Below are 14,644 nucleotides of genomic sequence, written 5' to 3'. Positions count from 1 at the left end.
ACTCGAACAAGATTTCTCCACCTCCAAGCGTCGCTCGCCTTCTCCACCCTCCCCACCACGCCCTCCAGCATCATGTCCGCCCCCGCGACGCCGACGAACGCCGGTGGCAGCGAGTTCCCCGCTTCTTCTCCCCTCAAGAAGTTCAAGCTCGTCTTCCTCGGAGAGCAGAGCGTCGGAAAGACGAGTCTGATTACCCGCTTCGTGAGCTTACCCGGCCAAGCACGCGCTGACAGTGAGATGTATGACACCTTCGACAACACGTACCAGGCCACCATCGGTTAGCGCCCGCTCGTGCTCCGACACTGACAGCAGGCATCGATTTCCTCTCGAAGACCATGTACCTCGAGGACAGGACAGTACGCCTGCAGCTGTGGGACACTGCAGGGTGAGTAGGGAATGTCTATCTCTCTGGTTACTGACACTGACTCTGCGTGTGACGTACAGACAAGTGAGTCGGCCTTGTGGAGTACATAGGGCAAGCTGACAGCAGGAACGTTTCCGCTCCCTCATTCCCTCTTACATCCGAGACTCCTCGGTCGCGGTTATCGTGTACGACATCACGAGTAAGCTCGACTCAGTGCGATCCATAGCTGACTACAGACCGCAACTCCTTCCTCAACACGACGAAGTGGGTGGACGACGTCCGCAACGAGCGCGGAGACGACGTGATCATTGTGCTTGTCGGCAACAAGACGGATCTGAACGACAAGCGCCAGGTCACCCCGGAAGACCTCGATAAGCGTGCGAAGGAGCTGGGCGTTATGAGCATCGAGACTAGCGCCAAGGCTGGACACAACGTCAAGGCTCTGTTCAAGAAGATTGCGATGGCTCTTCCTGGCGGCAACGTCGAAGCGTCAACCACCGCCAACCAAAGTGAGTGAAGCGACTCAACGGTAGCTAACATATCGTAGAGATCGACGTCTCCGCACCCGCCGAGGAGCCTCCTCAGGCCTCGGGCTGTGCCTGCTAATACCAGACCTTTGGGCACTCCAATACCTCTTTTACGATTTGTATAGATACCAGATGGGCTCTTCGGCGTTTCCTTTTATGTATACAGTGGATGTTGCGTGGTTCTGCATGGCAGCACATTCTTGCAGTGCACAGTCGCAGTCGCCGCACCGTCGGTCCGGTCGCATGTATGCGCGCGTGCGCCAGGGGTGGACCGGCTGAGATGGAGCATGACCACTGTCACGGTCGCATGTGTGTCACGTAGGACGGTCATCTGGGCACTTAGATAGGATAAGATGAAGGGTAACCAGGGTCGTGAGGGCGATTAGGGCTGGGACGAAATGCGGGGGTGGGGAATTCACCACCTCCGTTCACCGCTGCACTACCGATTCACCCACACGATACGGCACGATCACGCAGTCACACCTTCTGTGCTTGTCTCTTGACTCTTCTCCATCCACACATCTCTTAAACACCGGGTCGCATCACTCCTCGCATCACCCACTGAATGTCAGTGGCAAACTGTACTATTAGCAACCTACTACACACCGCCGACAAACTGTTTTCCTCGCTCCATCCACCTCCGTCCACGTCGACATGCCAGCCCCGACGGCAGTGAACGCTACCGGGCTCCGCGGGCATAGCCTGCTCTACTCAGTCTCTGTCTTCCTGAGTATAGGAGTCTGGCTCTTCGGGTGAGTTTTCTTCGTCTTTTAAGCTGACTATAGATATGATCAAGGGTACGTCTGAGAGTGTGCGGTCGTGTGTGGATACTAACCGCCGCCTTCTGTAGTGTGATGTCTGGTGAGTCCATTTGCCGCTAGGCGATGTGCTGACCACGAAGGCGTTATTACGGGCCCATACTTCAAAGCGTTCTGTAAGCCCTGCGCCCGCCGATAACGTGCTGACCCGAAGTCAACCAGCCCACGGCTGGCGAGATCGGTAACATGGTCGCTATCCTGGAGATTGGCGCTTTCAGTGAGTAGCCGAGCCCATCGTAAAAAAACGCGCCTGACGACCACAGTCACCTCGCTTTGTGCCGCCTACCTCGCCGACAAGTACGGCCGCCGCATGACGATGCGCATTGGTGCAACACTGTTCTCTATCGGAGGAGTGTTCCAGACCTACTGCGCCGGGTATACGAGCATGGTGATCGGGCGCTTCATCAGTGGCTGCGGAGTAGGCATGCTCAGTATGATTGTGCCTATCTACCAGGCCGAAATCTCACCTGCCGATCATGTGAGTTGTTCTTGGCTTCCATTACGCAGCAGCTGACGGAGCAGCGTGGATTCCTGGGTGCTCTCGAGTTCACCGGCAACATCGTGGGATACTCTTCGTCTGTCGTGAGTCGAAATTTGATCTTCCTCAGATCGCGCTAACTTGGCCAGTGGATCGATTACGCTTGCTCGTACATCCAGTCCGACTGGAGCTGGCGCCTGCCGCTCTCGATCCAGGTTCTCGGAGGAGTCATCCTCGGCCTCGGAAGCTTCGTGTGCCCAGAGTCGCCCCGTTATCTCATCGACACCGACCAGGACGCCATGGGACTGCAAGTCATTTCCGATTTCCAGGGCCGCGACATCGATGACCCGAAGGTGCAAGCGGAGTACAACGAGATCAGGGAAGGCGTCATTGCCGACGTGAGTCACACGGAGGAGCTGACAGTTGGAAACTCGAAGCTGACCTCAGCGTGCTGTGGGAGATCGCTCGTACAAGGCTCTTTGGACGCGCTACCGTTCGCGTGTGCTCATCGCCATGAGCAGCCAGCTCTTCGCTCAGCTAAATGGTATCAACGTTATCTCATACTATGCTCGTGAGTCATCTTGGAGAAGTACCGTTATCAGCACTGACAACCTCAGCTCTTGTACGTAATCCCTGTGTGGAATGTTTACTTGAAACAGTGTACTGACGTGCTCTCTACAGGTGTTCGAACGTGAGTACGGCAGGTGGCGTTCTCAGCTGACAGACAGAGGCCGGCTGGATTGGTCGCGACGCCATCCTCATGACAGGTATCAACTCGCTCTTCTATGTGGCGTCCTCGATTCCGCCCTGGTGGCTCACTGACGCGGCGGGTCGCAGACCGATCTTGCTGTTTGGTGCGCTCGCGATGGCCATCGCTCTAACGGCCACCGGATACTGGATCTACATTGACCAGGCCATCACTCCTAACGCGGTCGTGGTGTGCGTTGTCGTGTACAACTTCGCGTTCGGCATGTCCTGGGGCCCCATCCCGTGGCTCTACCCCCCTGAGATCATGCCGTTGCCCTTCCGCGCGAAGGGCGTCTCGCTGTCGACGGCGACCAACTGGCTCTCAAACTACTGGGTCGGTGTCACGACCCCGGTGTTCCAGGAGCTGATCGGATGGCGCCTCTACATCATGCACGCGTTCTTCTGTGTCGTGTCGTTCATCCTCGTGTACTTCCTCTACCCGGAGACACGTGGTGTTCCTCTGGAGGAGATGGACAAGCTGTTCGGCGACGAGGTTGTCGAAGTGACGGAGACAGAGACGGAGGACGAGGGCTTCTCAGAGTCGGAGACGTCGACACTCGTCGGCCACCGCCGGCCCGGCTCTATCCTTCCGATCAGCAGAACAAGCACGCGGTCCGCCTCGCCGTCTCCTGCACGCATGGGCAACTCGCTCTTCGGTCGCGTGCAGGACATGATCAGCGGCGGAAGGAAAACTCGCCGCTCCTCTCTCGGACACTACCGTGCGATCGACGATGGCGACGCGGAACAATAGGAACTCGCGAGTGCGTCTTGATTTCTTTGATCTTGGTTTAAGTGTGTGTGCTTGAGGTGTTGACCCATCGCAGGGCTCGATCACCGGGATCGGGTCTCACCACGTCCTCCAAGTTCTCCCGGTGGTTCGCGAGGATCTGGATCGCCCCGGTCCCGCTCCCCACGATCTCCGAGGAGTGACTGAGGTGCGCGCGTACGAGTACGAGCACGTCGAGTACGAGGCGAGGCCGCACCTGAATCGAATCATCGAAACCATTAATCCGAATCGTTTTCCGCATTATATCAATCAACACGCATCGCATCTGCGCGAGTATCGACTACCCAACCCCGAATCGAGTGCGCGACGTAAACCAACTTACGTGCACCGAGTGTAAGCCCTCTGAACCTTTGTAGATAGAGAAAAAATGCATTATTAGTCAAACGCGATGTCGTGACCGGCACAAAGCTCCGTGTTATACTCTGCATGCCGCGCCGGTTGTTGCTCGTGTGAAATAAGCGCAGTGGAAACGTAGGCAGCACCGGCGGCCGTGTCGCTGCTGGATCCTGGAATGGCTCAAGGTGGACGGCATGGTGACAGGCCCAAGTGCCGAAATCCGGCGTAGTCGTGACGTCGTCACATGATCTCCTTGGCGCCTGCTGGGCCAGCTGGGCCAGCTGAACTTGCCCGCTGGATTGCAGCTGGACGACATTCCGGCTGCTGGGGAAGTAGACTTAGGGTCGCTAGCTCCGGCGGAGAGAGATAGCGACCGGACAAGGCCGTGTGCATACCGACGTGCACGCTTCCAGCCGGCTGGAGGAGTGGGGGTCGACAATGAGCCTACAGAATGCGGAAAAGTCGCTCACTCTGCCGTACCAGTCGCGTAGGCAATGTGGGCTAGTCGGGCATTCCAGCGTGCATTCAGAAGCTTATAAGCAGTAGGCAGGTCGTCGTGCACGCTTTCCCCGAAACATCGCGTAGTCCTCGGCACACACGTACACTCAGACACACCACTCGATACATCCACCGCACCCGCACGCACGCTCTACACGCCATGACGATTGGATCCATGCCTGAAACGATGAAGGCGGTCGCGTTCGTCGAGCCCAACAAGGTCGAGGTCGTCGAGCGCCCGACGCCCAAGATCGAGGCCGAGTCCGACATCATCCTGAAGACTATCACTGCGGGCTTGTGTGGTGAGTCCCCCTCCGTGCCCAAGCGTGGGGTGTCTGTCCCCTTCTTTCCTTTTTCCTCGCTTCCATCTCATCTTCTCTTCAAGATGTTTGGTGGATTGGGCGGCCATCGTTCTCTGCGCCCTGCAGGCAGTGACGCCCCACTGGAGCCCCTATTGCGCCTCTGCGGCCTGCGGCAGCTCTGGGCCCGAGCGGCGCACTCTCGGTCTTGGCTGGGGTTGCACACTGGGGAGTCCGCACCACGTTGTCCGGCTATTGCGCTCATCTGGCCGGGATCAGAAGCCCACCGTGGGGCTCCGATGCGTTGTCGGCCAGATTCCGCACATCACCTTCTCATCTTCCGCACGATGACCCGCTCGGCCAAGCTCTGCAGCATGCAGCTCTCAGCCCATGCCACGGATGGCACATAGCAGAACACGAGGCATCAAGAACGTCTAGCTGACAACAGGCTCCGACCTCCACTTCTACCGCGGCCATCTCCCGCTCAAGCCCGGCTCGACTGTCGGACACGAGGTCGTCGGCCAGGTCATCCAGGTCGGCAAGGATGTGACCAAGTTCAAGGTCGGGGACAAGGTCGTCGTGCCCTTCTCGACCAACTGTGGCAAGGGTGAGTGTTGGCCTTCTTATCTGTCTCCTATCCCGGATCCCTCGCTTCCAGTTTACCCTAATTTACTCTCCGCAATCCTGCCCGCTGCTCGCGATGTCGGCTCGATGGCCGATATTCCAGGCGGCTGGAGCGGTGGTTCTCCCAGCCATGGAGGAAATCGATGCGAAGGGCTCAGCATTACGCCTGGCGTGACCTAATGAAGGCACGCGCATGGTTCGAGTGCACACACCTTCACCTTCCACCTTCACCTTCCCCGTGCCCGAGAGGAATGTGAGAGGCTGCAGTGTGATTCCGCGAGGTTGCGCTCATCCACTATGCCCACGTAACTGACCGCAGACACCTGCTTCTACTGCTCGAAGGGCCAAACCTCGCGCTGCCCCGAGGGTCTCGTCTTTGGTGTGGGTCAGGGCCTCGAAGGCTGCCAGGCGGAGTACGTCCGTGTCCCGCAAGCGGACGGTTTCGTCTTCCCCCACCCCAACGTTCCCTCAACGACTGCGCTTCTGCTCGCGGACATCCTTCCTACTGGCTACTTTGTTGCTGCCGGCGGCAAGCGCCTGATGCTCGAGGGCGAGGGCCGCGCTTCCACCGGTGACCTGGTCAAGGACGTCGAGGGCAAGAAGGAGGGTGTCTGTGTCGTTGTCGGCTGTGGTCCTGTGGGCCTGTGCGCGATCTCGTCCGCCGTGCGCATGTTCGACAAGGTGTTCGCCACCGACCTCGCCCCCGCTCGTCTCGAGCAGGCGAAGCAGCACGGTGCGATCGCGCTCCCGCTCGAGGAGCTCAAGGTCGAGCTGGAGAAGGCGACTGACGGCCGCGGAGCCGATGTCGCGCTCGAGGTGGTCGGCCACTCCGACCCGCTGACGACCGCGATCGACCTTGTGCGCCCCTTCGGTATCGTGAGCTCGTGCGGTGTCCACTCGGAGATGTTCACGACGCACGCGTACATGCTGTACAAGAAGAACCTCCGCTTCCAGTTCGGCCAGTGCTCCGTGCCGACGTACTTCAAGGGAGCGGTTGGTGTTATTGAGGACAACAACGAACTCTTCTCCAAGTTCATCCAGCACAAGATCAAGCTCGACGACGCGCCCGAGTACTACACCCAGTTTGCCGCCAACAAGATTGGCAAGACGGCATTCGTCTTTGACGAGGCGACCGAGTGAACAGCCCACCTGCCAAGAACTCCCAGAAATGGGGACGAGCGCACCGTGCACTCCCTGTTGGAGTGAGAGTGGAGCGCACCGGGGAATACGAACCTCGGAGGATCGGTTATGCATAGCGAGTCAGAAGCTGAATATACCAAGAGCAGTTAGCATGCAACTCTATCTCTGGACAGCCTCCGTGCAACTCACACCGATCGATGCGGAGCCTGCAGCGCATGGGAACTCTCCACTTATCTAATCCCCGCTGGAACGCTGGAACGCACTCAGCTGCGGAAAGCAAGCTCGGGTCACATTGTGGTAACTCGGGCATGGCGGGATGGAAACTTGCAAGTTGTTCGGCATCGGCTGGCCCGTCGTCAGGCAGACGATGTGGAAGCTTTCTGCGGATCGGACTTGGGTGCGTCACGAGTCATCGGTGTCTCACAATACCTCGCGGGTCATGTGTTCGGTGGTCGCCACGCTGCAGTATCGAAACCCCAGGTAGCTTGCCAAGTCTGGCGATGAGCAACACGCTTCCTTGGCGATGAGCAGCACGAGGAAGCGTGCTCGAGATGTTATTCACCCAAAGGCGAAGTGCAAGTCGTAACGATGTCGGTCGGTGGTATTCGCCCTGTCGATTTGTGGTCCCAACATCCCAGTCTCACCAACTCATTACCCCCCCGCCTTACGACTAGTAAATAGGCGGCAACGGTTGTATCCATGGAGGAAGTCGTTGTCGGCACCGCATCGCTTCGCTTGTGCTGTGAGGTCTCGGTGGTCGATGGTCTGGACATCTGGCGCGGACGAGAGGGAGCTGAAGGGCCCACCTTGCGAGAGAGAGTCCAGAGCTCCGATTCGGGCCAATCCCTGGTTATTCCCTTGACCGAGAGGTCAGCTGAGAGTCTGATATCCATACCCAACCACTCACCACGACGGAGAGTCTGCTGAGAACACATCGAAGCACCAATGTGGCAACGTTTGGGGCCTCGGACCCAGAACATTAACCGCACTAAGCTGCTCTTACTCAATGGTCTGAACTCTGTTTCAAATGTGGGTCTTGAGTTGTGTCATCACCGACCCTTGCATGTGGTGCTGGGAACGAGATGGAGTCGGGGGATATGCGAGGACGCACCGATGTAGGAGCGAGATGTGGGCAGAGGTTGCCGGCATAGATTCTGTCATGCACCGACAGATATCTCCAACAGGTATCGTTCCGAGACCACATGCCGAGATCCGCCGCAAGCCAAGAGCAACGGGGCATGCGATGTGGTGCTGCTTGGGTGCACAATGAAGGTGGTGCGCGTTCCAGAGCATGAGGTCATCCCGTTATGGTTATTATGATAACGGGACGATGAACTTTCCCAAACAATTCTATCGGTATCGGAAGCCATTTTGATTACGTTGCGCTTGGCCAGATCACCGATCTTCTTGCCCCGCTTACCTCATATCGCCACCTGGGAGTGTCACCTGGGGGTGGTTCCACTCTCATGCTCATCTGGCCAACCCACCGAATCATGCATACTTTGCATACTGAGCCCTCATTTGACCCTGTGTCACAACTTGGGAAGTTGAGCCGGGATGCATGTGCTATCGACCTTGTGGCGCGGAGTATTGTGATGAACAGATCGCACTAGCTCCTGTCGTCGACCCCACGTGAGGCACTATCCGACGCTTGTACCGTAAGAAAGCGTAAGATTGAAATGACTTGTTTCATGAGCGGGACTGTGATTGACGGCGTGCGAGTATCTGCTGCCGAAACGATTCCAATTGATCCGTTCCTGACCTTCTCGACGCGGTGTCGGATCTGGTTCCCGCATTCCTCGGTGCTTGGTGCCGTTGACGTCTGGCCAGATCATCCTCATCTTATCAGCTGTCCAAGGCTGTGCCGATAGCTTGCGAGTCGTTCTCTGTTGCACGCCAGTTTTTGGGCTGGTACAGCCGCAATGTACCATTGTAGACTGCTCGGTGGTACTGCGCTGGCCCCAGCTGCAGCTGCCTGGGTACCCAGGAACCCAGAGCCATTCGGAGTCCTAACAATACGAGTGTCAGGAGCTATTGCGGTTGCTCTGGCAGAGCGTCATAGCTATGTCCTCCTCTGGGTCTCAGCCCAAGAGGAGCATGCTCTTCTGTCCCCTCCCCGTTTCCAACAGAGCCTCTGAGTGATTGAATCACGGCCTTGATGCCTCAGCAGTGCAGCCCAGTCGGGTTCTTGGCCGACGACCGCGAGTGGCTTCCTTCTTCCGACTGCGTTCCCGAGCCTGGGCGCTAGCGCCTGCATCATGTGCAGCTTTGGTCTCCCTCATGAGAGATCCAAGACCGATACACCCACTGTTGCGGCTTCAAAAGCTGTTGGGCCCGCGGTTGTAGAGTCACTCCGCTCACACACGAGGAGGCAGCTCTAGGACCAGGGCCATCAAGATCAAGACTGTTGCCCTGACCACCTGTCCTTGCCGTTAACGGGCAGCAAGACCCATTTTAATTCTCGTCAGATACTGAGAAAGAGGAGCCTGGGAAGCACATACTACTCCATGATCTCGAAAGCGGACTCCCGATCCCCACTCGTTGAAATCAATCGCGCCAGCCTGTGGCGAGGCAGAATCGCTGAGCGGGTGTCGCCGTCGTGAACGTGTTACCGATGATATCATTGATGTGCTTCAGCTCGGCAGCTTGTGAGTGCGAAGAATGAGGACAAGGACGGCAGCGGGCAGCAGCGCCGAGCAACCACATCCAGATCCTCGCTTGGAGACGAACCTTCCCGCGTTCTTGGAATGAAGCCGTTTTGCCACTACGAACGTTGCTTCGAGTTGCTGGGACGATCTGCTATGATGTTGTTCTAGGTCTCAGCTCATGCGCTCTTCCCTGTGATACAGCAAGTGAGGCGTCGGAGGCCCCTGTAAGGTATAAAACAGGCCCTCTTGAGGCCAAGTTATCTCATCTCATCCTCCATCACCACCTCCAACTATCCCACGACCCACACACCATGAAGTTCAGCCTCGTTGCTCTTACCGCCCTCGCTGCTGTCGCCGCAGCTGCTCCCAGCGTGGAGAGGGATGGGCTTGAGATTCGCGCCGAGGAGCCCAAGCAGGTCAAGAAGCTCACGTTCTACACCTGGGACGGCAAGGCTCAGGATATCGGTGACGCCACCGTCTTCTACAACGACCCCGACGTCGTTGCCGACGTCCCCAAGAATGGTGACAAGGACAAGCGGTTCTTGCTCGGCTGGCTCTACTGGAACAGCTGGAGCAGGTGGCGCGGCAGGGCTTGCAACATCTGTCACACCTGCAGCCACAGCTACTGGGGTGGCTGCCGTACTGGCCGCTGCTGCGCCTCCTGGTGGTGAGTTTCAACAGCCCTGTCTCAGCTAACGTGGAGAATGCTCTCAAGGCTATTAGGTTCCCCACAGATGGCTCTCGCTTGCTTTAATCGCTCAGAAGTAATCTCTCGTACTCCTCATTTCTATGGACTGTTGCAACAGAGGCAGCTCCCGCTTCGGGATCTCAGCCGATCGGAGATCAGCTTGGAGCATCCCTGAAGAGCCGCGAACATGATGAGTTCGAGCAAACAGGTGTTCATCCCTTCAGGCGCAACCCGAAGAGTTTCTCGTCAGGCGCCTCCAAGTCCTCAGTAACTGCCTTCTCCCCAGGCACTGCTTGCAGCAGATCACCGATGCGGGGGCGGGGGGCTACCCAATGCATGCAGGATTTGGCACCTGCCTTTCCTCTGTACCCGAACTGTGTCGCCTCAACACACATTGACCCCCGAGAGGCTCCGAGGGGCGCGGGGTGACGGAGCGTCGATTGATGCGAAGACAATGAGCTGTTCGCACTGTGAGGGGAGTGTGATCGGCGTACGCCTCTTCACAGGGGATCGTGTACGCAGCATCATTGCATTGCCGTCCTTTTCACCTCATCCAATGCGCTCGATCGAATTTGTTATGGCGAGGACGGGGTCAACTGACGCTTGTTGGGGTCCAAGCTCATGTCCGGGGCGGATGGTTTGTTGAGAGGATGGGGCGAACCGCATAGGCAATCCGACAACGAGCTATGCTTTACTAAGGCTGATGGTATGGCGGGCGGGCCTTAGGAAAGCCTTCAAAACAGTAAAGCTCGGCCAATTCGGTCAAGTGGGTGGTCTCGACGTGAAACGGCCCCAGGTCAGCGCGACGCCCAGAAGTGCGCACCCTGTGGCGTTGTAGTTCTGATTCGATAAGTTCGTTCGTCACGAGGCTTCATGGCCGAGTCCTCGCAGCCAACACCTGGATCGTTGTTAGCCCCACTCCCTATACCCTCTGCGGCTTGGTTGCATGTTTGAGCGGTGTCTTATCACTCCGGCCTCCTGGTGGCCTCCTATGCGCCGCAACTTGCGACGCGCGACGCAAGCCACCCCCCATGGCCACCCCTTTCCAGCCTTGCGCCCAGCACCCGACAAACTGACGGCCAGTTCCTCACTTGAGGGCCGGTCGGCAAGCCACGCCAGCCATAAACACCGCCTTGCCGCTATGATTCCATGAACACCCGTACCTGGTGCGCATGGACACTTGCGACCTTCAACGATGTGCTCAACCCTATCCGATGTCACAATCTGGCCCCCGACCCTCCCGCATCGTCACCCGCCCATACTTGCTGCGACGACCAGACTGGACCAACTGTGATCCGTGCCGCAGCAACTGCCGCTCCTACCCGCTCTCGGGGCTCAGAATCAAGATCTAGCACAGCAATGTGATGCCTAGGCGCACACGAGCCCCGGTCCGACCCTGTTCTCCACACTCGAAGCGCATTGTCCTCTTCCTTCAAGCTGGGAGATATATACTCTGCTCTCTGGCACTCTGTCCAAGAAGAATCACTTTTCTCATCCCTCAACTTTCCCCCACTTACATCTATCACACATGAGAAGCGCGCTCACATCCGTGCTCACTGTTCTTTCAGCAGTCGCTCCTGCCGCCCTCGCCTACCCGGCAGGAAGCATTTTCGAACGCGCGGCTACTGCCAATGTAGCCGACGTTAAGGACAAGGAATTCGATTTTGTTATCGTCGGTGGTGGTCTCGCTGGTCTCGTTGTCGCCGCCCGTCTCGCGGAGTGGGACAACACCACGGTTCTCGTCGTTGAGGCCGGTAAGGACGGAACGGACGTCCAGCTTCAGCACGATGTGCCCGGTAAGTTTCGGACATTTCAGCCTTAGTGGATCCGCAGCCATGTGTGACACAGTGCCACTTGTGGCCCCGGGCGCCGGACCGTGTGTGATTGTCACGATGATTGTCCCCACGTTCTCCAACTTTTCGCTCGGACCGTGAAGGCCCGGGGTCCGCGCAGGTCCGCACGTGCCCCTTTCCCTTCAAACAGTGATGAATGCTGACAACGACAGGCTTCTCGTACATGCGCGGTATCGCGTACGGCTCCGACTACGGTTGGAACTACACGACGACCGCCCAGTGCGGTCTTGAGGGCGAGGGCGCCCAGAAGAACTTCCCCCTCGGTCGTGGTCTCGGCGGAGGTGCCGCCGTCAACGGCATGTTCTGGACCCGTCCGGAGGCTCGCGACTTCAACGCTTGGGCCTCGCTGAACGGTGGCGACAGCTGGAACTGGGACGACCTGAACAACTACATCAAGAAGGCCGAGAACATTATCCCGCCCAAGGCTGAGAACCAGGAGCAGTTCCACATTGTCAACGACGATGCCGCTCACGGCCACGAGGGTCCCCTCAAGGTCGGCTGGTCTGACTACATCTACGGTGTTACTTCTCACTGGATCCCCACCTTTGAGGCTCTTGGCGTCAAGTCGATCGACATCGCCGGCGGTGACAACCACGGTGCTGCCATTATCCCCTCGACCCTGGACTCTGAAGCCGGTACCCGCTCGTGCCCTCGCAACAAGTACGTTGCCCAGGACAAGCAGAACCTCGTTCTCCTCACTGGTCAGCACGTTACCAAGCTCGTCTTCGATGAGGCTTCGAAGGACCAGCTCGTCGCCACCGGTGTCGAGTTTGCCTCGGCTATGAACGAGACCCCCTTCCAGGTCAAGGCCAAGAAGGAGGTTATTGTCACTGCCGGTGCCGTCGGCTCCCCCAAGGTCCTCCAGCTCTCTGGTATCGGCCCCAAGTCTGTCCTTGAGCCCCTTGGCATCACCACCAAGCTCGACCTCCCCGTCGGTTACAACTTCCAGGACCACGTCATGGTTCTTGTCGAGTACAACTCTGTCGAGGGCACTGAGACCTGGAACCCCCTCTGCATGAACCGCGAGGCTCAGGAGGCTGAGATTGCCATCTGGCAGGAGACCAAGGGCGGAAAGCTCACCTACATCAACGAGGCCACTTCGTACCTGAAGCTCTCCGACGCCGGCGCCACTGTCGAGGTCAATGTTGACGATGTCATCAACGCCCACGGCGAGCTCCCCGAGAACGTCAAGGCCGGCTACAAGGCCCAGTACGAGATCATGCAGGGCTGGCTCCAGGACAACACCCAGCTCGAGTGCATCATGAACCTTTGGGGCTCGCAGACTTCGTCGATCAAGTTCGAGGCTGCCGTTCAGCACCCGTGGTCGCGTGGTTCCGTCTTTGTCTCGTCCGCCAACCCCTTCGACATGCCCAAGATCAACCCGAACTACCTCGGTGTCGACGCTGATGTCAAGCTCCTCCAGGCCGGTATCGACTTTGTACGCAAGATGGCCAACACCGCTCCCTTCGGTGACGTCCTGACCGACGAGCTCTCGCCTGGTCTCGAGAACGCCGACCTCGGCGCCTGGATGCGCCAGAACTGCGGTTCCGAGTACCAACCCATCGGTACCTGCCCCATGCTTCCGCAGGACAAGGGTGGTGTCGTTGACACCAACCTGCTCGTCTACGGCACCAAGAACGTCCGTGTCATTGACTCGTCCGTCGTCCCCATCCAGGTCTCGGCCCACACCATGGGTCCCACCTACGGTGTTGCCGAGAAGGGTGCCGATGTCATCAAGGCCGCCTACGCCAACGCCGCCTCCTCGACCACCACGACCGGCTCCAACTCGACCGCCTCTGGCTCGGCTTCCAAGCCCGCCTCGGACGCCAAGTCGACCGGCGCCTCCACCGCCGACAAGGCTGACAAGGACGCCAAGCCGTCCGAGAAGCCCGCGAGCGCCGCGTTCCCCATGACTTACTCGTGGGCCGCTGTCGTCCTCGTCGTCCTCCCCTTCCTCGCCTAAACGCTGTCCTAGGACACTTGATTCGACCCGCCCAGCGCGGCGTGCGCCCCTGCCCCCAACCCTTCTTCACCATTAGACTACCGCAGGATGTGACCGCACGCCGCTGCTCAACCCTTTGCAAGTGAACAAGCACCACCCCAACCACAACCAGCTGTTCAGTTTCCGCTTCAACCAACTATATTATACTATGGACTATATCCCGTTATAGCAGACACATGTAGATCGTGATGCCTAGCTAGGCTCGCCGCTCGTTATCATAGACTAGATGGAACGCCCCATGCGCTCCCCCGCCTTCACAGATCCCAACCAGCCCACTAAATCCAAAGTAGAGCGTGTACCCATGCAAAGCACTGTACACTCGCCCCTATCGTCCACGTTCTCGTACTCTCGTAATCGTAATCGCCTGACCTGCTCCTGACTGACTCGCTCCTGAGACAACAGACATGCGCACAATGGGCGCGCAGTAGGCTGTCGGACTTACAGATTAGCGACAACGACCCCGAGTGAGCCCTAAGTGCAAGTGTGGGTGTACATTCCGTCGTGCGACGTCCGATACATTGCACCGACATTGCAGAAACAGGAGTGCGCCGACACGCGCCTGACCCAGTGAACAGAGTCAGACCCCAGCAAGACTCAGGCGCAAGCATAACTTGAATTGCTCATTAGGCCCTCCAAGTGAACAACCTTAACCATGCCGGAGTGGGCGCGTGCCCTTAGTGTCCTTCGTGCGTGCAGCGCTCGGTCGCATACCTGACTTTGACAGAGCGTGGCTCGGAGGTTGGAGGTCCTTGCGGGGCTTATGTGGTCTGGGCGGTGCGTGCAGTGGGCGGGCGACGTACGAAGACAAAGTACGGCACCTTGTAACGCAACTTTC

General features: G+C 58.2%; 5 protein-coding genes across 5 annotated transcripts; all 5 read left to right on the top strand.

The window, feature by feature from the left end:
• Nucleotides 1-72: 72 nt before the first annotated feature.
• On the top strand, nt 73-970 carry A1Q1_02555 (uncharacterized protein; the record flags this gene model as incomplete). Its single annotated transcript, XM_014323817.1, has 5 exons — nt 73-232; nt 283-385; nt 445-448; nt 591-873; nt 912-970. The coding sequence occupies 5 exons, from the start codon at nt 73-75 to the stop codon at nt 968-970; spliced, it is 609 nt and encodes a 202-aa protein (XP_014179292.1).
• Nucleotides 971-1,545: 575 nt separating this feature from the next.
• A1Q1_02554 (receptor) lies at nt 1,546-3,685 on the top strand (the record flags this gene model as incomplete). The annotated part of the gene is made up of 10 exons (XM_014323816.1): nt 1,546-1,643; nt 1,742-1,752; nt 1,864-1,926; nt 1,973-2,187; nt 2,232-2,291; nt 2,337-2,585; nt 2,635-2,758; nt 2,805-2,809; nt 2,869-2,878; nt 2,916-3,685. The coding sequence occupies 10 exons, from the start codon at nt 1,546-1,548 to the stop codon at nt 3,683-3,685; spliced, it is 1,605 nt and encodes a 534-aa protein (XP_014179291.1).
• Nucleotides 3,686-4,715: 1,030 nt separating this feature from the next.
• Nucleotides 4,716-6,618, top strand: A1Q1_02553 (uncharacterized protein; the record flags this gene model as incomplete). Its single annotated transcript, XM_014323815.1, has 3 exons — nt 4,716-4,857; nt 5,303-5,461; nt 5,798-6,618. 3 exons carry the CDS (start codon nt 4,716-4,718, stop codon nt 6,616-6,618), a joined length of 1,122 nt encoding a protein of 373 aa, XP_014179290.1.
• Nucleotides 6,619-9,577: 2,959 nt separating this feature from the next.
• Nucleotides 9,578-10,129, top strand: A1Q1_02552 (uncharacterized protein; the record flags this gene model as incomplete). Its single annotated transcript, XM_014323814.1, has 3 exons — nt 9,578-9,788; nt 9,835-9,933; nt 9,990-10,129. The coding sequence occupies 3 exons, from the start codon at nt 9,578-9,580 to the stop codon at nt 10,127-10,129; spliced, it is 450 nt and encodes a 149-aa protein (XP_014179289.1).
• A 1,353-nt stretch (nt 10,130-11,482) lies between these two features.
• A1Q1_02551 (uncharacterized protein) lies at nt 11,483-13,770 on the top strand (the record flags this gene model as incomplete). Its single annotated transcript, XM_014323813.1, has 2 exons — nt 11,483-11,750; nt 11,960-13,770. 2 exons carry the CDS (start codon nt 11,483-11,485, stop codon nt 13,768-13,770), a joined length of 2,079 nt encoding a protein of 692 aa, XP_014179288.1.
• Nucleotides 13,771-14,644: the final 874 nt, after the last annotated feature.

Source organism: Trichosporon asahii (assembly GCF_000293215.1).
Source record: "Trichosporon asahii var. asahii CBS 2479 unplaced genomic scaffold scaffold00051, whole genome shotgun sequence".
Taxonomy (NCBI): Eukaryota; Fungi; Basidiomycota; class Tremellomycetes; order Trichosporonales; family Trichosporonaceae; genus Trichosporon; species Trichosporon asahii.
The sequence above is the reverse complement of the archived record's forward strand: the minus strand, read 5'-3'. Positions and strand labels throughout refer to the sequence as shown.